General features: G+C 39.9%; 2 protein-coding genes and 1 long non-coding RNA gene across 7 annotated transcripts in view; 2 read left to right on the top strand and 1 right to left on the bottom strand.

The window, feature by feature from the left end:
* The window catches only part of AK9 (adenylate kinase 9), a 178,054-nt gene extending 169,330 nt beyond the window's left edge, over positions 1–8,724 (top strand). The window contains exons 35-40 of the mRNA XM_066247994.1: positions 1,829–2,025; positions 3,117–3,286; positions 3,498–3,596; positions 5,978–6,080; positions 7,583–7,697; positions 8,126–8,724. Of these exons, the coding sequence (XP_066104091.1) occupies positions 1,829–2,025; positions 3,117–3,286; positions 3,498–3,596; positions 5,978–6,080; positions 7,583–7,697; positions 8,126–8,328 (887 nt within the window). The 3' untranslated portion in view covers positions 8,329–8,724. The remainder of the gene's footprint in view (positions 1–1,828; positions 2,026–3,116; positions 3,287–3,497; positions 3,597–5,977; positions 6,081–7,582; positions 7,698–8,125) is intronic.
* On the bottom strand, positions 408–23,482 carry LOC136316160 (uncharacterized). Of its 2 annotated transcripts, XR_010727657.1 has the most exons (4): positions 23,348–23,476; positions 8,963–9,021; positions 708–842; positions 408–625 (listed from the first exon to the last, which is right to left on the bottom strand). It is a non-coding gene; the product is annotated as an uncharacterized lncRNA (long non-coding RNA). The 2 variants fall into 2 exon arrangements; XR_010727656.1 differs by lacking the exon at positions 8,963–9,021 and having other exon boundaries at positions 23,348–23,482.
* Positions 23,483–23,609: 127 nt separating this feature from the next.
* Positions 23,610–23,863, top strand: part of ZBTB24 (zinc finger and BTB domain containing 24) — a 32,786-nt gene continuing 32,532 nt past the window's right edge. For all 4 annotated transcript variants that reach the window (XR_010727648.1, XM_066247851.1, XM_066247852.1 and 1 more), the window contains exon 1: positions 23,610–23,758. The gene's annotated coding sequence lies outside the window, so the exon portion shown is untranslated. The remainder of the gene's footprint in view (positions 23,759–23,863) is intronic.

Raw genomic sequence — 23,863 nt, 5'->3', positions numbered from 1 at the left:
ATGGAATAGTGTATTAATTTGTCTATTGCTGTGTAACAAATTATTCCAAAACTTAGCAGCTTAAAACAACACACAGAATTTCTGTGGGTCAGGAATCCAGGCACAGCTTAACTGGGTCCTCAACTTCAGGGTCTCTCACAAGGCTACAATCAAGGTGTTTGCCAGGATTACAGTCTTATCTGAAGACTCAACTGAGAGCCTTTCTCTGTGTTGTTGCCAAGATTTTGTTCCTTGAGGATTGTTGGACTGCGGGCCTCAGTTCCTTGCTGGCTCTTAGCCAGAGGTCACCTTCACTTTCTTGCCATATGGACCTTTCCAACATGGCAGCTTGCTTTATCAAGTGAACAGCTGAGAAGGCAAGAAAGAATGCCAAAGAAAAAGACATCACAGTGTTTTGTAACTTTTATTTTCCTAAGGCTGCTGTAATAAAGTACTACAAGCTGGGCAGCTTAAACAACATAAATTGATTCTCTCACAGTTCTGAAGGCTAGAAGCTCAAAAACAAAGCGCTGACAGGACCAAAATCTCTGAAGGCTCCAGGAGAAAATCTGTTCCATGTCTTTCAGTTTCTAGTGTTGCCAGGAATCCTCTGCATTCCTTGGTTTGTAGACACATCACTCTGGTCCTGAGGATAAATTTTATGTGTTTATACTATCACAAAACTGCTTCATAATTTCATAGTTAAAGTCTTTGCAGGCATGCCTGACCTGAGGTGGTGCAGTGGGATAAAGCATCGACCTGGAACATGGAGGTTGCCGGTTTGAAACCCTGGGTTTGCCTGGTCAAGGCACATATGGGAGTTCATGCTTCCTGCTCCTCCCCCTTCTCTCTCTCTCTCTTCTCTGAAAAAAAAAATGGAATAAATAAAGTCTTTAAAAAAATTATTTTAAAAAAAAGAAGTAAATTTTTCACAGGCATAATAAAAAAAATTAAAACCTTTTACTAGTAAAAGTTACCATTAACAAAATGTATTGGGGTCAAAATTTACTTGTTATAACTAAGATGTATAAAAAAGTAACTTTATTTTCTATAATATCTCATATTGCTTTTTGAGTCCCCATTCCTGTGAAGTATTGGGGAGAAAACTCTTAAACTTGTCAATTGAAGGAACTTGGGCTCTCTCTTTTTAAAATAGACTCCTTAGAATAAACTCGTCACTTTGGGGTAAATGTTTCTTCACTTCTCTTGAGTGGTATATGGGTACAGGGGGAAAGTTGTATCAGTAACATCATGTCAACAACTATTTGCACTTCCTAAAATCTATCCACAGGAAAATTAAAAATATGTAGCATATGTACATGTGTAAGTGGGTATGTATATGTACTTATATATGTGTATATATTGTTAATAACATGATTTATAATAGCTAAGAATTAAAAATAACCAAAATATCCATCAACAGATAATTGGTTAAGTAAAATATATGTATATTTATACAATATAATACTATTCATTAATTTAAAAAATTAGGTAAATCATATAACCTGATATGGAAAAATGTCAAAGACCACAACTAACTAATAAAAGCAAGGTGCAGAATAAGGTTTGCAGAACAGTGACATAAGCATACATATTATATGCAAAAAAAATACATATATGTACGTACAACTGTATAGAAAAAGGTCTGAAAAGGATGCAAACAACCCTGAGTACCTCCTGGCGGTACTGTGAGGACAGACGTGTGAAGAGAAACTTTCACTTTTTACCTGTTTGGAAATTTACAGTGTGTGTGCATTTGTATAATGCTGTGTAACTGAAGTTATTTTAAAAAATCATTGTTTTCTATAATAAAATGTGCATATAATAATAGTTAATCTGTTAATAATAGGGAAAGCTGCCTGCATTGACAAGTTATGCCTCACACCTCTAGAAGTGCTTTCTCACCTGGGTGAATTTGGCCAGTTCTGCCCTGTCAGCCTGGCAGAATCATATGAATTAGTTGATTGCTCTGACACCGACTCCTTGGAATTTGCAGCAGAGTTCAGAGGGCATTATTATAAAATGAGCTCTCAGGAAAAACTGAATGTAAGTTTATTCCTAACTCCAAATATTTACTAGGGAAAGAAAATTCCTGTCTCAGAATTCATCAAATATAATGGGAATGTGTGAGCATAGTTGTGAACACCTGGGAACTGGAAACCAGGAGCCCCATTATTGAAACATGTGGCTCTGGGACCAGTGAGGTGACTCAGAGGCCAGCCCTGAGACTGCATCCCAAAACAAATTCTAGCACAAAGTAGAAGTTCAAGTCAGTGACGGACTCTCAGAATGGGCCAGCTTACCAGGCGGGAGACCCAGCAGGGAGCCTCCGCAATGGAGGGGATGCTTGCTGAACGTCAGGGCTCAGCCCTCAGCGAGGCTTCCAGGGGATTCAGCTCCAAGGGTGCAGGAGGGGACTCAATGTCAGTATAAATAAAGCAATATTTCCTGTGTTTTAAATTTTCCCCCATCACTAGAATTCTCTGTACACCTTATATTTCTGTTTGGAACGGAATACAGATTTGTCCTAATATTATAATGTCCACCATCTGATGATATAAAAAGGTTGGTAGTTGAAAACTAAATAGATGCCATTGAAGAATTAGTTTTTTGATTATTTAACTGAGGAGACATTTGCTTCTTTCTGCTTATTTAAATGGGAACCGTTTTGTTTCTTTCTGCTGTTTTAAAATGATAATCACAGAATGTAAAAACCAAAGTGACATTGGAGATCATTACCTGTTCTGCTTCTCCATTTTATACTGACAACCGAAGCTAACAAAGGACACGCAACCAGATAGTTATACTGCAGAGTAGGAAGACAGGTCGGCAGGCGTGTCAGGTGCCCGGCACGTGGGAGGCGTTCCACATATATTTTTGTGAGAATGGATGAGCGAGCGAGTGAGTGAGTGAGGTAGATTAGGAAAGACTTTAGATGCTATCACTTGCCAGTATTACTATAAGGAACTTCCAGCGGGGAAGGAGTTATTATAGTTCTGAAAGCAGATCTCGGATGGTTTGAGGGACCAGACTTTGCTACTGACAATGGGTGAATACCAGGAGAACCTCAGTGGGTTTCTGACTGGCATGGTATTCCTGTTTTAAATGATCTTATTACTATAATCCTTCCTTTCTAGAAATTTTTGGAAAACCCAGAATTATATGTGTCTCCATTAGCACCTCATCCACTCCCATCTGCCGACATGATCCCCAAAAGGCTGACGCTGTCAGAGCTGAAGAAACGGTTCCCTAAGTGTGCTGAGCTCCAGGGCTACTGTCCAGTGACCTATCAGGATGGAAATCAAAGGTAGGTCCTCATGGAAGTACGAGATGCTATCTTTACTCAAGATAAGTGGTTCATCTAACAATCTTAACATTGTGGTCAGAAGGTCACTGTTGTTTAACTGGAAGAGCATCTATTTCTTCCTTGAGTTGCATTGGTAGAAAAATAAAGCATTCTAACATTTTATTTACACAGTACTGCATATTAATTATACATATATAATTTTTTCTTCCAGATATGAGGCTCTTGTACCCGGTAACATTCAGTATGCTTTAGAATATCGTGATCATATATATATTTGTGAGAGTAATGAGAAACTTCAGAAATTTTTGAGGTAAGATCATTCACTAAGTCACATATTTCTTGAATATCTTCTATGTTCAGGGCACAATGCTGGGATATAAATGTGTGTGTGTACATATATACATATACATATATATACACAAATACATATATACACACATAATGATGGTGAACAAGGACTGGTTCCTGCTGTACCAAAACCTGAGGATCAGAGGTAAAAATAGACTTTCTGATAAGAAAGGAGAATTTAGGGTAGGGAAATCCCAGGAGCTCTGGGAAAGTGTAGCGCAAAACTCTGACTAGACTGTCTGTTTATGTAAGATCTGAATGAGGAGTGGGAATTGGGTAGATGAAAGGAAAAGAGACAGGTTCTAAGCAGAGGGAGCTACAAACCTGGCCCAGGCAATCACAGAAATGCAAGAAATTCAGCATGGCTAGACAGATGTGGAGAGGGAAGAGAGCAAAAGGTGATGAGGCTGGAGATGGTGAGCTGGGCCTGATGGTGGAAGGTCACGTAAAATCACCATAAATCATCTGGACTTGATTCAATGGGCAGTTTGAATACCTTGACTGGTTTTGAGTGCTGTAATCAAATATGCTTTGGAGAGACACCATCATTGGAATACTGATCATGGATTGGGGGCAGGAAGACCAGTTATGAGGCTGTCAGAGTAACCCTGTCCAAAATAATAGAGCATGTTTGAGGTCGCTCATGAAGAGTAATGTGGGAAAAGCAGCGGGCTTAGGAGGAGCCCTGAGAAACACTGACAAACAATATCAGAAGAAGAAGAATTTACAGGGAGAATGAAAAGGAAGAAGAAGAGCTTATGGGGAGAATGAAAAGAAGAACCAGGAAAGGAGGCTTGGAAGTGAAGGGGAGAGAGTCTCTGGGAGGGTGTGGCCAACAGGTGTAAATGCTGCTTCGAGTTAAAGCAAGACAAGATTTGAAAAGTGTGTCAGATTTCTGTTATAACAGGTCATCAGTGATCTTGGCAAGAATGGTTTCAGTTGAGTGAGGGGAGTAGAAGCCAATTACAGAATGCCAAGGAGTGGGTACAGGTGATGAAATTAAGACCTTGCCTGGGGTCCAGAGGTTACAAATACAAGTGCCTACAGTGCAGGAAGGTGAAGTAAGTGAGGGAAGCAGATTGGATGTGAAACAACAGGAAGCAGTGGCGGCTGCTATGCTCTGGACCACACAAGCCCTAGCTAAAGGGTAGATGAGTATCTGCTGCCGGACATTTCTGTTATTCACAAGAAGTTGAAAACCAAATTTCTTTTATTTTCTGATTTTTAAGTGTTTTTGCTTGGTTCAAATTTTAAAAAATACTGTATGGATCAAATCACATCTGCAGATGGAATGTGTGCAGTATTCTGTGATCTCTAGTGGAGCACACTGTTTGAAGAAGTTTAACTGTAAAAGGGAAAGACGTCAGTTGCTGAAAGAGATATGAGATTGCAGGACTGAAGGTGTTTTTGTTTGTTTGTTTGTTTGTTTGTTGTTTCCAATGGGAGAGGTTTGAGCATGTTTAAAGGCAGATGCATATGGATGTGCATCGGAAGAAAATGCCAAAGGTGAGAGGGAAAGAGAAATGCTATAGTAAGATATCTGGGAAGAGGATTAGGTGGTGATCCAGCGTGTGGATGGAGACTGATCTTAGATGGGAGGTAAGCTTCGCCATGGAAAGAGGAGCCTGTTTGGAGCTTTGCTGATGGTAAGTAGTTGAGGAAGTCCCTTTTAGGTATCATCTCTTTGTATAGCATGGTGTCTATGTAGGGTTTTTTTGGGGAAAGTTATAAGTTTGAAGAGAATAAAGAAAAATTTAGCCTGACCAGGCAGTGGCGCCATGGATAGACCATCGGACTGGGATGCGGAGGACCCAGGTTCGAGACCCCGCGGTTGCCAGCTTGAGCGCAGGCTCATCTGGTTTAAGCAAAGCTCACCAGCTTGGACCCAAGGTTGCTGGCTCAAGCAAGGGGTTACTCAGTCTGCTGAAGGCCCACAGTTAAGGCACATATGAAAAAGCAATCAATGAACAACTAAGGTGTCGCAACGCACAATGAAAAACTGATGATTGATGCTTCTCATCTCTCTTCGTTCCTGTCTGTCTGTCCCTATCTATGACTCTCTCTCTCTGTCTCTGTAAAAAAACAAAAAAAAATTATACAGTTGCTGTGAAAAATAAGACTGAGAATAGGCGAGCAGGGCTAGGGACCAAGGGAAACATGATGGTCCTGAGTTTCTAGGAGCCCCAGTCTTCTCGTATCATTTTCTCCAGTGGAGAAAAACGGGAGTGAACTTTATCTTTCAGTTGTCTCAAACACACACACACACACACACACACACACACACACACACACACACAGTGAGTATATCTGTGAGCATTCATCTAATGAACTTTGTGTTTTTAGGTTGCCACAGAAATATTGGAATCAGAAGCTTCCAAACAAACTTCCCCCGTTAAAGGAACCGTTACACCTTACTAGTCTTCCTTTGCCTGGATATCTGGAACAGGTTAAGCTGCGTGATTGTGTGTGTGTGTGTGTGTGTATGAGTGTGTGTGTGTAACACACATTAGAAGAATACAACAATCTCTTCTTTAATGGTAACATTTATTTTGGTAACAATGAAATTAAAAGCAGAGTTTTCTGATTTTAAGCTGCAGATCCACTTTTAACCCATTTTGTTTATGGTTGGTTATGAAAATAAGATGTTGTTGAAATAGCTAGTTCCCAAATACCTGCATTAAAGTGAAGAGAGGATAGATTGTCATAAAATTATTTACATTTGACATGCAGTTTGATTCGTATTTTGAATTCCAGTGTCTGTAAAACATTTTCTTATTTTGAAACATACAGATTCAGTGTCTGAGAGGTCTATTTCCTGCTTCAGAGTTGATTTATAGTGTCACTGAAGCTGTCTAGTGTAGTCACATCTTATTGATCTAAATATAACTTTTTTTTTTGTATTTTTCTGAAGTTGGAAACGGGGAGGCAGTCAGACAGACTCCCGCATGTGCCCCACCGGGATCCACCCGGCACGCCCACCAGGGGGTGATACTGTGCCCATTTGGGGCGTTGCTCTGTTGCAACCAGAGCCTGAGGCAGAGGCCATAGAGCCATCCTCAGCACCTGGGCCAACTTTGCTCCAGTGGAGCCTTGGCTGTGGGAGGGGAAGAGAGAGACAGAGAGGAAAGAGAGGGGGAGGGGTGGAGAAGCAGATGGGCGCTTCTCCTGTGTGCCCTGGTCAGGAATCGAACCCAGGACTCCTGCACGCCAGGCCAATGCTCTACCACTGAGCCAACTGGCCAGGGCCTAAATATAACTTTTTAAACATAGTGAAGCTTAACAGTAGCTAACCACTATTATTAATTCTATAAAATAAATGCCCAGGGTACAATCTCATACCTTTCTCAGAAAAGTTCTTAAATCACTTTTTTTTTCCAACTCTCCTAGATATTTGGCCTTTAATCCAGTTAATATCAAAATGCAAGATGAGGCTCACCCAGAGAGTGTATTCTTAACAAGGCCACGTTTCAGCAGGAAGGTCTCACACCTCCTTTGCCTGCTCAGGGCTCCAGAATCTTGACTGCAGTGATCTCTGTGGTCTCTGAAAGCCCTTCTCAGGTGGCCAGGGGTCCTGACAGTGGGAGGCAGTCTGGCCTGTTCCGAGCAATGGAGACAGAGAGGGGCCAAGACCATTCAAAGCTCAGTGTCCCCTTTTTTCTTTTTTAACCTTTTGCTATGTAAAATGTAGAAATACAGAATTATGTAATGAAGCCCACATATCCATCACTTGGCTGGCACTGACCCAATTTGTAATTTTCATTTTTCCTAATCAAACATATTTTGGCTTTCTTTTCTGTTGGCTAAGTGGTCATCTAACCATCTTTATAAGGTCCATTCCCAACCCCAGGAGGCTATCAGAGAAAAAGAATAAACTCTTTATCTATTTACCACTAAGAAAAGAAATCAAATTCAAATATACACATGGCTTTGACTGTTTCCTACCTACAGGGTGTCGCGACTTCTTTAATTAAAGCAATGACTACAGCAGGATGCTTAAAGCCCAAATTTCCCTTCTTAAGTATAAAGAAATCTGCGCTACTCTATATAGCATTTCATCTAAAAGGTATGCCTTTTTATGATATACTACTTAAAAGTATTTGAACACTATAGTGTATGTGATAAACAGGATTGTTGAGCTGGGTTAGTATCTTGAATGGTATGTGTCTGTATGTGTGTGTGTGTACATACATGCAAGCAAGTATTTTAACAAAAATACCAAAACTGAATTTCTAGTTCTTAAAACAGGGACTCTAAATAATATAGTCAGCTCTCAAAATTCATTCCATAAAGGAAGGTAAAAAGGCATTTATGATCTAAAATAGAATAATCCCTAAATTTTACTTGGGATTTGGGTATTTTCTCAGATCAGTCACACACACACACACACACACACACACACACACACACACACACTAGAGTTCTCTTTATCTGTAATTTAATGGTCTACTAACCTAACAGAAAACATTCACAAATCTGTAAAATTTTCTACAGCCTTTAATCCCAAAGGTTCTGAATATACAAGGAAAAGGTTTAAGAAGAAGATGGAGCAGTTTATAGAGAGATGTGAACTCATTACATACCTGGGTGCCAAGATGACCAGAAAATACAAGGAACCTCAGTTTAGAGCCATTGACTTTGATCATAAATTACAGACCTTTCTCTCTCTTAGAAATATAGACCCAGTGAATGAATAGTTTGCTTGGGTAACTGTAACCAGAATCTTGAGAGTTATCTAAAGGCATGGAAGAAAACAGATTGAAAATCGGCCCTCTGTGATGTCTTTTACCTGCTGAGTGATGTGCCAGACCTCAGACCCAAAGCCCTGCCATCCAGGGTATATGCTCTTCTGTAAGCATAAGTTTTCATATAAAGTTTTTGCTCTTTGCCTAAATGTGATGCTTTACCAAAATGGTTATTCCATTTAGAATATTTAGATAATTTATTTTACTTAGTAAATCTTTTGTTCATTTTCCTTTTTAACATTTTCAGTAGGAAAGACTGTCTCCATTAAAGAAAATTACTCAGTAAATGTTAGAAAGCTTCAAGAAACAAAATTAACATTGATATCAATAAAACAAATATTGGTTACACTTTTGAAATAAGGATTATTTGTAAACTTTATAAACATAAGTTACTTTATCATTTTCCCAACAAAATAAATGGATTTTGAGATAACTAATTGGCTGCCCTGTTTCTTTTTCTTAAGTGCTCAAGGACATATGCTTTATATATTATTTGTAATTAGAAATCACCTGGACTTTTGAGAAGGATGAAAGTTTAGAGTCTTACGTGACATTATCAAGAAGTATACGAAAGTGGAATACTTACTGAATTTGCAAGAGATTTAAAAAATAAGATGATCAATTTTCAGCAGCAGCATAAGAAATCTAGAACATGAAGTAGCGAGATTGGTTCTTTAAAAAATAAAAAATGCAACCTGTATATTCTTAGGTGAATCTCAATTTCTCTGAGCCTTTGTTTCTTAATCTCTAAAATTAGTGAATTAGCTCTTTTCAGCTTTATTGAGGATAATTGACAAATAAAATTATATATACTTAAAGTATACAACATGGTGATTTTGATGTAAGTATACACTGTGAAATATTTGCCACATCAAGGTAATTAACACATCCATCACCTCACATAGCTACTCTGTGTGTGTATTTAGTAAGAATACTTCAGAACCAAATTTCAAGTATACAGTACAGTACTATTAACTATGTCACCATGGTGTACATTTATTCATATTATAATGGAAAGTATGTACCATTTTACCTATATCTCCCCATTTTTCTCTCACTCCCCAGCCCCTAGCAACTACCATATTACTCTCTGCATCTTTGAATTTGAATTTTTTAAAAATTAGATTCCACATCTAAGTTTGGGAGGAAGAAAGAACTTTCCTCTACCCTCAAGTTTCTTTTTGGCTAGTCTAATAGTTGAATCTACTTGAGACAAGTTAACAAGCAAAAATAATCAAATTTAATTCCATATGTACACATGGGTACCCCATATACATGAGAGAGTCAGAAACTCTATATACTTGAGAGATTCAAGAACAGCAAGCTAAAACAAGGTATAAATGGTATTTTGAGCTAAGGATGAGGTAAGACACCTTAGAGTTTCAGAGGGGAGGAAGACCATTCACCAGACAAAAAGAAAAGCGGATATGCAATAATTAGAAGTTTTCCCTGCCCTATACAGAGGTCATAAAAATATATAATATTTCTGCTAAGTCTTATTATAAACAAGACCCTTAATTTAAATTCTTCTAGGTAGTCGTTCATGGGAGGGGTAGCAGATGTTTCTCTTGAACCTGCAGGGTCTTGGGTTTCCTTAGCTCAAAATAATACACAAACCACAGAGGCACATCTTGAGCTGACTCATTCTGAACTACTACAGAGTAATACCATATAGTTTTGTCTTTCTCTATCTGGCTTATTTCACTTAACATATGTCTTTCAGGTTATTCCATGTTATCTTTGATCCTTATAATTTCAACAATGTTAATTAAAAACTAGAAGCCTGTTTTAGCTATATTTTGTATAATATATTTCATGATAAAATCAACAGATATGAACCTAGAAACTGAAGCATTACTGAATTAGTGCTATAAAATCCCTATAAAGCCTGACCAGGTGGTGGCACAGTGGATAGAGCGTTGGACTGGGATGCGGAGGACCCAGGTTCGAGACCCCGAGGTCGCCAGCTTGAGTGCGGGCTCATCAGGTTTGAGCAAAGCTCACCAGCTTGGACCCAAGGTCGCTGGCTCAAGCAAGGGGTTACTCGGTCTGCTGAAGGCCCACAGCCAAGGCACATATGAGAAAGCAATCAATGATCAACTAAGGTGTCGCAACAAAAAACTGATGATTGATGCTTCTCATCTCTCTTCGTTCCTGACTATCTGTCCCTATCTATCCCTCTCTCTGACTCTCTCACTGTCTCTGTAAAAAAGATAAAAATAAAAATAAAAACATCCCTATAAAGTACTTTATGATCCCTATAAAAATGCCCTATTGGCATTGAACATTGTCAGTTACCCTTCTGTTCCCCTTAAATCCCTTTAAGTCATAATGAGCTTTGGATTATAGTTTCTTCCAGCTACAGTTATCAGTTAACCATCACAGCTTGCAAGGATGTCTTTGATGCCCTTCATAATGACAAATGTCCTCTAAGAACTTCTGCTTTCCTTCCTTCAAACTCCTGCCACATTATCCATTGACCCAAACCATCCAGAAACCAGTAGATATTGGGCTTTGATGAAGTTCTTGCAGCCTCTCAGGGCCAAAAATGAGAAGTGTAGACATTGGATTTGGAGGGAGAATAGAAAAAGTCTGGATAGCCCTGTTATTTATCAATATGCACCTTGTAAATGACCTTATAATTTTTTATCTATACTCTGATAAATCCAATATTAATATCTCAAATTCTGTTTTCACCTCTGAATTCCAGACTCTTACCTATTACGGCCTACTGTGTATATTTACTTGGTATTCGTTGACATCTCAAATTTAATATGTCCACCCCCTTCTTGTTATCCACCCAAATTCTCTTCTCCCAGTTTTCCTCCAGATCAGTTAAAGGTTAATATCATACATTCAGTTGATTTGGCCCCAACCTAGAAATCCGCTTTGAATTTTTTCCCTCACTCCCCACATCCACTCTCTCAGCAAGTCTTGTCAAAGAGAATTATTTAAAAAATAAACCATAAATCTGGCCCTGGCTGGCTGGCTCAGTAGTAGAGCATCTGCTCGGTGTGTGGAAGTCCCAGATTCGATTCTTGGCCAGGGCACACAGGAGACGCACCCATCTGCTTCTCCACCCTTCCTCCTCTCCTTTCTCTCTGTCTCTCTCTTCCCCTCCCGCAGCCAAGGCTCCACTGGAGCAAAGTTGGCCCGGGTGCTGAGGATCGCTCCATGGCCTCTGCCTCAGGCGCTGGAATGGCTCCTGTTGCAACAGAGCAAGTGCCCAGATGGGCAGAGCATCGCCCCCTGGTGGGCATACTGGGTGGATCCTGGTTGGGCACATGCAGGAGTCTGTCTCTCTGCTTCCCCCCTTCTCACTTCAGAAAAATACAAAAAATAAAATAAAATAAAAAACCATAAGTCTGGACTCTTCTCATGTTTTGTACTGCTTTCACCTATTCTCTATGCCTCTACTCATATCCCTCTAAAACCTACATTTCACCTAGTACCTGGAGTAATCTTTAAATATATACATAAATTTAAAAAAAAATTCCCCCACTTGATCTTCCATGCTACTAATTCTGATGTATAATTATATTTTAAGTTTGAAAATTATGATTCAAATCATTGACTTGAGATGGAGTGAGACAGGAAATTTCAGTTATGCACTCCTAAAATTTCCAAGTGAAAAACTCAGGCCTGAGATAAGCATATAAAATCCAGAAGGATGCTTTTTTTCTGAAAGGGGCAGCTGCAGCTCTCCATGGGAAGAGCAGTATGCTGTAGCTGCCATTATCCAGCAGAGGTGGCAGGAACATCATTTGCACAAAACAGAAGACTTGTAGAGGTAGGCGACATAGGAATATAAGGCTTAAGAAAACAGGCCTTTCCGGGCACGCTGGAATCTCATCCCGCCCCGCTGTGGTGCTGGTGCCGGGCCCTCCTGGGGAGAGCTAGCAGGTAGGAATTGGGGGCTTGTGAAGTTAGGGACCTAGAAGCAGGAGGGGAGGCGCTGCATCCCTCTTGCCTTCCTACACTGTTGCTATGTTTTGGTGTAAATTTAAATTTATATCTCCTACTGATCCTTTTCTTCTGGAAACCTCTAATAAAACAAAAAAGACTGTACATGCTCCAGTCCTGCCTAACTTGTCAACATCCCCAATTCCTTTTTATTCGTTCCTTCTTTTACATTGACTAAGAACTTTTTAATTCCACTTTCCCCTCTAAAGTTTTTGAAGTTATGCATTCTATTTTATATCCACTGAGGTGCTGTCACTATACTCTTAACCCGCTACTTGGTCTGAAGGGAATCAATATCTCTATTCTTTAAACACTTAATACCCATCACCAGCTTCCCATCTTACATGTTATTTTTCTTTAATATTTTAAATCTGGTCTACTTGTTTACTATCCAAATTAGAGATTTTAAAAAATGTTTCCCATTGATTTGAGAGAGAGAGGAAGGGAGAGAGAAGGTGGCGGGGAGACAGAGAGGGAGAGACAAGCATCAACTTGTTTCACTTAGTTGTTTGTTCCGTTTAGTTGTGTATTCATTGATCCCGGTGGAACCAATGACCTCTGGCGTGCCAGGGTGAGGTTTTATCCACTGAGCCATCTGGTCAGGGCTGGCCATCTTTTCATAATTAGCATTGGTTTAGATTTTCCTCATGTGTTTGTTTATTTTGTTCTCTCACCATGCCTTACAGCTCAGACTTTCCTCCTAGGGTTATTTTCCTTCCTATAAGAGGGATTTATTGGTGGTTAATATTTTGAATTTCTATTTGTCCAAATTGTTTAGTTTTTATTTTCTTCTTTTTCCTTATGATAATTTTATGGTGTGAAAAATAGAAATAGACAGTGTGAATAGGCCTGGATCTATAAAGGAATTGAATCAGAACAAAACTCTGCCTGTGGACTGTCAATGGCAGTTCCGGCCTGAGAGCTTTCAGCCTGCTCTTCTGAAGGTCTGCTGTATGGATTGCAGACTTGCCTATCTCTCCCCTCCACATGTAAACACCATGTCTTGAAAATTAATTATAGTTCTCTCTCTCTCTCTCCCTCCCTCTTCCTCCCCCTCCCCAAAGTACACCTGCTACAATCTTTTCCAGTGTACTTTCCTAAACTCCAAGGGTCCTTTTGCCTCTGTAACTTATTCCCTTAGCCCATTTCTTCTATGGCTCAGTTTTACTACCTCTGTAACTTTCTAAATAAACTTTCTCTTATCATTTGAAAACATAAAAATAAAAAAATAAAAAAGAGAGAAATTGAATCAATAAATACTAACCTACCAAAATAGAAAGCACTGAGCCCAGAGAGGTTCACAAAGGCAATCTACCAAACATTTAAGGACAAAATTATACAAGGTCTCTACAATCTCTTTCAGAAGATAAATACTGAGGGGATACTTCTAATTCATTCTATAACCCAGCATTACCCTAATACCAAAACCAGACAAAGGCATTATAAGAAACTACAGACCAGTATTTCTCATAAACACAGACCCTTAAATCCTCAACAAAAATATTAGCAAATAGAATCAAACAAACATAAAAAGGATTATACACCACAACCAAGTAGAATTTATCCCAGGTATACAAAGCTGATTCAGCATTAAAATATCGATGAACCCATCACATTAGCAAGTTAAAGAAGAAAATCTATGTAGTCCTATCAATAGATGCAGAAAAACATTAACAAAATCCAACACCCACTCACAAAGCTCAGCAACAAACAAGGAAACAATCCAATTAAAAATGGGGAGAGGACCTGAACAGACACTTCTCCCAAGAAGATATACAAATGGCCAACAGATACATGAAAAGATGCTCACCTTCACTAGCTATTAGAGAAATGTAAATCAAAACAACAATGAAGTACCACTTCATACCTGTTAGATTGGCTGTTATCTATTGATTTTTTTAGAGAGAGAGGAGTGAGAGAGAGAGACAGACAGAGAGAGAAGGGGGAGGAGCAGGAAGCATCAACTCCCGTATGTGCCTTGACCAGGCAAGCCCAAGGTTTTGAACCGGCGACCTCAGTGTTCCAGGTCGACGCTTTATCCCACTGTGCCACCACAGGTCAGGCCAGATTGGCTGTTATCAATAAGACAGGTAATAACAAGTGTTGAAGAGGCTGTGGAGAAAAAGGAACTCTCATACACTGTTAGTGGGAATGTAAACTGGTATAGCCATTATGGCAAAAAGTGTGGTGGTTCTTCAAGAAATTAATAGAACTACCATATGGCCCAGCAATGCCTCTACTGGGTATCTACCCAAAAAACTCAAAAACACTGGTATGCAAAGACACATGTACTCCCATGTTCCACAGCATTATTCATAGTGGCCAAGACATGGAAGAAAACAAAGTATCCCTCAATAGAGGATTGGATAAAGAAGATATGATACATATATACAATGAAATAATACTCAGCCATAAGAAATGATGACATATGCCATTTATAACAACATGGATGGACCTTAAGAACATTATACTAAGTGAAGTAAGTAAATCAGAAAAAGCTAAGAACTATATGATTTCACACATAGGTGGGATATAAAAATGAGACTCATGGACATAGATAAAAGTGAAGTGGTTGCCAAGGGGATGGGGTAAAGAAGAACAAATATACAGTGATGGAAAATTATTTGACTTTGAGTGATGAGCACACAACACAATCAACAGTTAAAATGCTATAGAAATGTTTACTTGAAACCTATGTATTCTTATTGATCAGTGTCACTCCATTAAATTCAATTTTCTAAATAAAATATATTTAAATGGAAAAAAATCCAACACCTATTTATGATTAAAAAAAAAACTCTCAGTGAACTAGAAGTAGAGGAGAAATGCTTCAAGTTGATAAAGAACATTTACAAAAACTTACAGTTTACATCATATCTAATGGTGAGAAACTAGAAAATATTCCACTAAGGCCATAAATAAGGCAAGGATGTCTCCTCTCACTACTCTTTTTCAACATCATACTGGCAGTCCTAGCTAATGCAATAAGATAAGAAAAGGAAATAAAAGGTATACTGATTGGGAAAGAAGAATAAAACTCTCTTTCTTCACAGATAACATGATTGTCTATGTAGAAAATCCAAAAGAATCAACAAAACCTTCTGCAATTAATAAGTGATCATAGCAGAGGTTGCAGGATACAAGGTTAATATATGCCAGTCAATTGCTTTCATATATAACAGCAATGAACAAGTGGAACTTGAAATTAAAAACACAATCCAGTTATATTAGTACCAAAATAAAATAAATTCTTAAGTATAAGTCTAACAAAATATATACAATATCTATGTAAGGAAAACTACAAAACTCTGATGAGTTAAAGAACTAAATAAATAGAGAGATAGTCTATTTTCATAAATAGGAAGACTCAATATTGTCAAGATGTCAGTTCTTCCCAACTTGATCTATATATTCAATGCAATCTCAATCAATATCCATGAGCTACTTTGTGGATATTGACAAACTAATTCTAAAGCTTACTTAGAGAGGCAAAAGACCTTGAATAGTCAACATAATATTGATGGAGAAGAATTGAGTCAGAAAACTGACACTACTCAACTTCAAGACCTACTCTAAAGTCACTGTAACTGAATCAGTGTAGTATTGGTAAAAAGAACAGACAAATAGATCAGTAGAATAGAAGCCACCCCACATATATACCCACATAAATATAGTCAACTGATCTTTAATAAAGGAGCAAATACAATACAATAAAGCAAAGACAGTCTTTTCAACAAATGCTGCTGGAATAACTGGACATCCACATGGAAAGTAATGAAACTAGACACAGACATTTTACCTTTCATAAAAATTAATTTAAAATTAATTACAGGCCCTGGTCATTGGCTCAGTGGATAGAGCACTGGCCCAGCATATGGATGTCCTGGGTTCAATTCCCAGTAAGGGCATACAGGAGAAGTGACCATCTGTTTCTCCCCCACCCCTCTCCCCTTCTCTCTCTCTCTCCTTCTCTCACATCTAGTGGTTCAATTGATTCAAGCATGGCCCCAGGTGCTGAGGATAGCTCTATTGGAGCGCAACAACAACCTCAGATGCTAAAGATAGCTCAGTACTCGAGCATCAGCCCCAGATGGGGTTGCCAGGTGGATCCTGGTTGCATGCGAGAGGCAGCCTCACCATCTCCCCTCCTCTCACCTAACTAAAAAAAAAAAAAAAAAAAAGGAATCACAGATCAAAATATAAAATGCAAAACTATAAAACTCCTGGAAGATAGTATAGGAGTAAACCTAGATGACTTTAAATGTGGCGAGACTTTTTAGATATCACACCACAGGCATAATGAAAGAAATGATTGATAAGCTAGATTTTATTTAAATGAAACACTTCTGCTCTGCAAAAGACATTGTCAAGAGCCCTGGCTGGTTGGCTCAGTGCTAGAGCATTGGCCCAGCATGTGGATGTCCTGGGTTCAATTTCCTCTCAGGGCATACAGGAGAAGCAACCATCTGCTTCTCCACACCTTCCCCTTCCCCTTCTTTTTTCTCTCTTCCTTTCCCACAGCCATGGCTCAATTGGTTCCAGTGCATCGGCCTGGGCGCTGAGGATGTCTTCATGGAGCCTTGGCTGCAGGTGCTAAAAATAGCTCCGTTGTGAGCATGGCCTCAGACGCGGGTTGCTGGGTAGATTCCGGTTGGGGTGCATGTAGGAGTCTGTCTCTCTATCTTCCCTCCTCTCACTTAGAAAAAGAGGGGAAAAAAGGAAAAACAAAAAAAGACACTGTCAAGAGGACAAGGGGACAAACCACAGACTGGGAGAAAATAGTATATTTGGAAAAGACATATCTGATAAAGGACTGCTATTCAAAAAATACTAAGAACTCTTAAAACTCAGGCAAATAACCCAATCAAAAATGAGCAAAAGACTCGATCAGACACTTCACTAAAGAAGACATGCAGATGGAAAATAAGCATATGAAAAGATCCTCCACATAAGATATCATTAGGGAAATGTAAATTTAAACAATGAGATACCACTACACACCTATTAGAATTGCCAAAATCCAGAACACCAACAACACTAAACACTGGCAAGAATGTAGAACAAGAACTCTGATTTATTGCTGGTGGAAATGCAAAATGGTACAGTCAATTTGGAAGACATTCTGACAGTTTCTTACAAAACTAAGCATATTTTTACGATATGATTCATCAATAACATTCCTTGGTATTTACCTAATGAGTTGAAAACTTATGTCCACATAAAAACCTGCACAAAGATGCTTATAGAAATACTAGTCATAATTTCCAAAACTTGGAAGCAACCAAGATGTCTTTCATTAATTGAATGGATAAATTGTCATATATCCAGACAGTGCAATGTTTTTACCACTACAAAGAAATAAACTATCAAGCCACGAAGGAATTATCTGAAGGAACCTTAAGTGCATATTACTAAGTAAAAGAAGCCAATCTGAAAAGACTACACATACTGTATGATTCCAACTATATGACATTCTGGGAAAGATAAAAACTATGGAGACAATAAAAAGATCAGTGGTTTCCAGGGTTAGCAGGGAAAGAGGGATGAATACATAGAATTCAAAGGATTTTTAGGGCAGTGAAATGAATCTGTGTGATACTATTGTATAAAGGTGGATACACGTCATTACACATTTGTCCAAATCCATAAAATGTACAGCACTGACAGTGAACCCTAATGTAAACTATGGACTTTGGGAGATGATGTATCAATATAGGTTCATCAGTTGCAGTAAATATACCTCTCTGATGCTGAAGGTTGATAGAAGAGGAGGCTTGTCATGTGTGGAACAGGAGGTACACAGGAACTCTCTGTACTTCTGCTCAATTTTGCTGTGACCACAATATTTTAAATGGAAATAAATAGGTGAACTCTGAAAATCCATTCCAGGAAAGACTCTGACTTCCACGGCTGCTGTTAAGAAGTTATCTGTAAGTGCAACTAGGTTTCCTGTAGAAGTAATTAATATTTTCTTTCTACATTCTTTTAAGTGCTTTTCATCTTTGATTTTCTGCACTGTTTGACTACAATATATCTAGCTGTGAATTTCTTTTTTGTTTAGGCTTCTTGGAATTTGTTATGCTCCCCAAATCTGTAGTTTTGCGCCAGTTCTGGAACATTCCCATCATTATCTTTAAATATTGTTTCTTTGCCATTTTCATTAGTCTCTGCATCTAGAATTCCATTTAGGTTATATGATAAATCATTCTCATTGTTCTTCATGTCTCTCAACATTCCTTCCATACTTTCCATCTCTTTATTCCAAACTAGTTTTCTAGGCAATTTCTTCAGATCTATCTTCTAAATCACAAGTTTTCTCTAGCCTGACCTGTAGTGGCACAGTGGATAAAGAGTCGACCTGGAAATGCTGAGGTCGCCGGTTCGAAACCCTGGCCTTGCCTGGTCAAGGCACATATGGGAGTTGATGCTTCCAGCTCCTCCCCTCTGTCTCTCTCTCCTCTCTCTCTCCCTCTCTGTCTATCTCTCTCCCTTTCTCTCTCCTCTCTAAAATGAATAAATAAAATTTAAAATAAATAAATAAATAAATAAATAAATAAATCACAAGTTCTCTCTTCAACTGTTTTAACTATATGTGGATTTTTCTGTATGGTTGTGTGTAGAATTTATTTTGAAATCTTATCCATTGGTTTTAAAATTTCCTTAATCAGATTTTAATTTTTAGGAAGATTTGGGGGGGGGGGTCTGGTTCTCTTTAAAATTATGACAGGTCACACATTTTTAGAGATTTCCCCCCCTCACCTGGAGCCAATTCCAGGAAAGACATGATTTCTTGCTATCTCCTTTTGACAGCAGGAAGCGTTTCCTGTGTTTGTTTCCCTAGTCTACCCTTTCAGAAAGATCGTAGCCCTTCTACAGAAACTGACTTCTGTGGGAGGTTCTCTGTTTCAATACCCTACTTCAGACTCATCAAAGGATTAGTCTCGGTCCTGGCCGATTGGCTCAGTGGTAGAGCATCGGCCTGGCGTACAGGAGTCCCGGGTTCGATTCCCAGCCAGGGCACACAGGAGAAGCGTCCATCAGCTTCTTCGCCCCTCCCCCTCTCCTTCCTCTCTGTCTCTCTCTTCCCCTCCCGCAGCCAAGGCTCCATTGGAGCAAACATGGCCCGGGCGCTGGGGATGGCTCCTTGGCCTCTGCCCCAGGCGCTAGAGTGGCTCTGGTCGTGGCAGAGCGATGCCCCGGAGGGGCAGAGCATCGCCCCCTGGTGGGCAGAGCGTCGCCCCCTGGTGGGCGTGCCAGGTGGATCCCGGTCGGGCGCATGCGGGAGTCTGTCTGACTGTCTCTCCCCATTTCCAGCTTCGGAAAAATACCAAAAAAAAAAAAAAAAAAAAAAAAAAAAAAGGATTAGTCTCTTGGTCCCAAGTTACTCATTACCTCTAGCATGACCAGGAGGTGGAGTAGCGAATAGAACATCGGACTAGGATGTGGAGGACCCAGGTTTGAGACCCCAAGGTTGCCAGCTTGAGCGCGGGCTCATCTGGTTTAAGCAAAGCTCACCAGCTTAGACCCAAAGTCGCTGGCTTGAGCAAGGGGTTACTGGGTCTGCTGAAGGCCCACGGTCAAGGCACATATGAGAAAGCAATCAATGAACAACTAAAATGTCACAACGAAAAACTGATGATTGATGTTTCTCATCTCTCTCCGTTCCTGTCTGTCTGTCCCTATCTATCCCCTCTCTCTGACTCTCTCTCTGTCTCTAAAAAACAAAAAAAGAAAAGAAAAATAAATTTAAAAAAATAAAATCTAAGTCTCTAGGTACTGGTTTAATAAAATGTCCCTAGGATTTCCATGGCTCCAAGATTAGCTTACTACCCTGATTTTAATTGTTTCTATTTCTTGGCACCTGGGATTTTCTTTACTTTAAGCTCAGTTATACATTTTCTGTTGTCACTCCTAGCTATCTTGTTGTGGAAAAGCTTTTCATAATATACTGCTCACAAAAATTAGGGAATATTTTTTACTTCATATTCATTTTGAAATATCCCCTAATTTTTGGGAGCAGTATATTAACTTCCCATGTTGTCAGAATCAGCCGTCCTTTCCAATGAGGGTTGCCCAATAAACTACAGTATTTTCAGTTGAATCTGAATTTCTGATAATCACATGGGGTTTTTTTAGTATAAAAATATTCCATGATATAATATTCATTGTTTATCTGAAATTCAGACTTTACTGGATGTCCTGGTTTTATTTGCAAGATCTGGCCACCTTACTTCCACTCTATCTCCTGCCATTCTCCCCTTCATCCATTGTGCTTCAGCCACACAAGCCTCTCTGTCCCTCAAAGGTACCAAGCTAATTTCCAGTTTCAGAGCCTTTATGCCTGCTTTTCCCTTGCCAGAAACATTCTTTTTTTTACAGAGAGAGGGATAGATAGGGACAGACAGACAGGAATGGAGAGAGATGAGAAGCATCAATCATCAGTTTTTCGTTATGACACCTTGGTTGTTCATTGATAGCTTTCTCATATGTGCCTTGGCCATGGGCCTTCAGCAGACCAAGTAACCCATTGCTCAAGCCAGCGACCTTGGGTCCAGGCTGGTGAGCTTTGCTCAAACCAGATGAGCCCACGCTCAAGCTGGCGACCTCGGAGTCTCAAACCTGGGTCCTCCACATCCCAGACCGACTCTCTATCCACTGCGCCACTGACTAGTCAGGCGCCAGGAACATTCTTATTCTAGATCTTCACCCAGCTGGCTTTATCTTATTTAGATCTCAGCTCAAATGTAACCCTACCTTGATTTCATTTACTATCAGTCGCCATTATCACTACAGTACTTATAAAACTTAATACTTTCTGAAATTTTATTATTTATTTGTGTACTTGTATTTTTCCCTTTCTCTCCATAGAAGAATGTAAGCTTCATGAGGGCAAGGGCCTTGTTTGTTGCTACATCCTAGCACCTGATACAGTGCCTGGCACTGAATAATTATTTGTTGGATGAATGACTGGCAACCCAAACCGTTTTCTGCAAGATTTAAAGTTATGAAGACATGTTGAAGGTAGACCAGCTAGCCTTAACCAAAAGCAACAGCAACAAACATCTCAAGAAAAGTCAACATGGATTCTATGCAAAATTGCTTTGAAGAAAGGGCTAGCTTCTACTGTGAGTGGCTGATGTTGGAAGATCCTCCAGACCCAGTATCTCCTTGCAGAACCTATGTTCTAGTGACCGAGTGAGGAAGTAAGAATACCTGGCTTAACTCCACAGTGAGTCATCTTGAGCTGTTGGACCGAGTTTTTATTGCAATTCTTGTGGCGCAATGGTGAAACACAATGGGGCAGTCAACCCACCAGACTGACTTCTCTTGCTGCTGGTGTGCAGAAGCCAAGCAGAGCCTCCCCCCACAAATCCAGGTATTTAGAGGCTATTCAAGACAAAGGGGAAATCTCAGAGAAGGGGCTAATTTGAATTTAAAAATTAGTAAAATTTTAAAAGAACCAGGCTGGTAATTATACCTCCAGTTTGAAAATCTTGGAGGTGGTAGATGACATGGTGTGGATCTAGAAACATCTGCTGGGGATGAATAAAATATAGGCAATTAGGTGTTGGTGAAGCATAAATGAGAGAGGAAATACTAAAATAGTTGGTGAGAGAAATAGGAGGAGACTGGGCTTGGGTGGGGCTTGTAGACCATATCAAGAAACTTGGTCTTTTATCAGGGGGGTACAAAGGAGCCACAATGGATGCTAAGCAAGGGAATGACTTCAGTCTCTGGATGTGATTTGTGCTTGGAGAGATCTCCTCTAGTCCTGTGTACTGGAGGGAACTGCAACTAAGACTAGTTAGAAATCCTTATAGTCTACTGAAGAAAGAATATGAAAGTCTGAGGAATAATAATGATAATTTACATCATAATAGACAAGAATTAAGCCAGACTTACTAAATTCATCATGTACTCAATCTTGTTTATCCCTTATAGGTAAGGTAAAAAACATTTGAGAGGATAAGTAACTTGCCCAAGATCACCCAGTACCCAGATCAGTCTGACGAGGGCACTCTCTTCATTCACTCTCTCAGAATAAGGCAGTGGTTCTCAAACTTTTTGAAGTTGGGGAGCATTTAAAATCCTACAAATAATTGTATGCTCATTATATACAAATTTTTGAGAAATATGTTATAATAATTAAGTCAAATATTAAAGAAAAAAATATAAAGTCCAAGCGTGCTTTTATGGTAATTAAACAAAATAAATACAACAAAATTAAATTTATTCTGACATTAAAAAACATTTTTATGTTACATTTTTTTGTTATGCTTTTTAGAATTTGTAAAAAAGAGGGTTAAATAAACAACAAAAAAAGTTATCTTTATATATATATAGATACATTCTTAGTAAGATTTAGTAAATTCGGCAGGTCCCGTTGCAAATGTGTTAAGTTTTTTCATTCTTGTGTTTATGAGAAACATGAGCCTGATATGTCCTTGTTTGGGCATATATTTGAAAGGCAAACTCTCATTTTCTTGTCAATACATTGAAGAATTCCTCTCTTTTTACTTTTCATTGCATTGAGTGCAGAAAACCCCCACCATACATATCATCTTAACTTTACACCAAACAATGGATAGAAGAAACTTGCCTCTAGTCTTTCAGGGAAACATGGGGGGTAGTGTAAACAATCCAGCACCACAACATAACAGCCTTTTGCAACCTAATCAGGCAAATGAGGTAGGGGGTTCAGCAGACTGTCAGCTTACAACCAATTCCCCACACCTCTGTCCCCCAAAAATCTAAACTCTAAAAACCCTGTTGGTTATTTCATCTCCAACAGGCACATATTTCTCTGGAATACCATAGAGTTTACCTGGAAATCTTCTAGGGCGCACACTTTGAGAACCACTGGAATAAGGCATTGGAAGCAGGTGGGAATCAGAAGGCAGATGTGAAAAACATTGAGAAGGCAAATAACAATAACGGAGGAGGGGAGGGGGAAAGAGAAAAGGGGAAGGAGGAGGAAGATATTAAAGAGATTTCATTCAGTCGTCACCTGAAAGTGAGCTTCAGCGTCTTGGGTAAGGAGCTCTAGTATGATAAAAAAACTCCCACAGTTGCAGAGCGACAACATCACTCCCATCCCTCTCTCCCAATTCACTGCAAACACTACCCACCCCCTACGCTCCCCGCCTGTCCCTGCGGCGCCTCCGGGGACCACAGGCCCCGCCCCAACCCGCCCGCCAAGCCCGCGGGGGGCGGCTCCGCAGGCCACGTGGTCCCGTGTCCGCCCGCTGTCCGCTCCGGCGCCGGTGCTTCCGGGTTGGCGGCATCACGGTGGCGAACGCTCAGGAACAGAAGCTCCGGCGGGCGGCGCAGGCGCCTCAGCGGCAGGTCCGGTGCCGGTGCGCCCGCCAGGCCGCCGGTGGGCTAGCCGCGATCCACGCGTCGCCGAGCGCCCGGAGAGGTAGGTTCATCCCGGACCTATTCTCCGTGGGGGTGGGACCCGGGGCCCTGACGACCCCTCCTGAGACGTCCCCTCCCCGGTCTGGCCCGAGATGTTCCCTCCCCG

Source organism: Saccopteryx bilineata, chromosome 12 (assembly GCF_036850765.1).
Source record: "Saccopteryx bilineata isolate mSacBil1 chromosome 12, mSacBil1_pri_phased_curated, whole genome shotgun sequence".
Taxonomy (NCBI): Eukaryota; Metazoa; Chordata; class Mammalia; order Chiroptera; family Emballonuridae; genus Saccopteryx; species Saccopteryx bilineata.
This window is presented reverse-complemented; position numbering and strand designations above follow the sequence as displayed.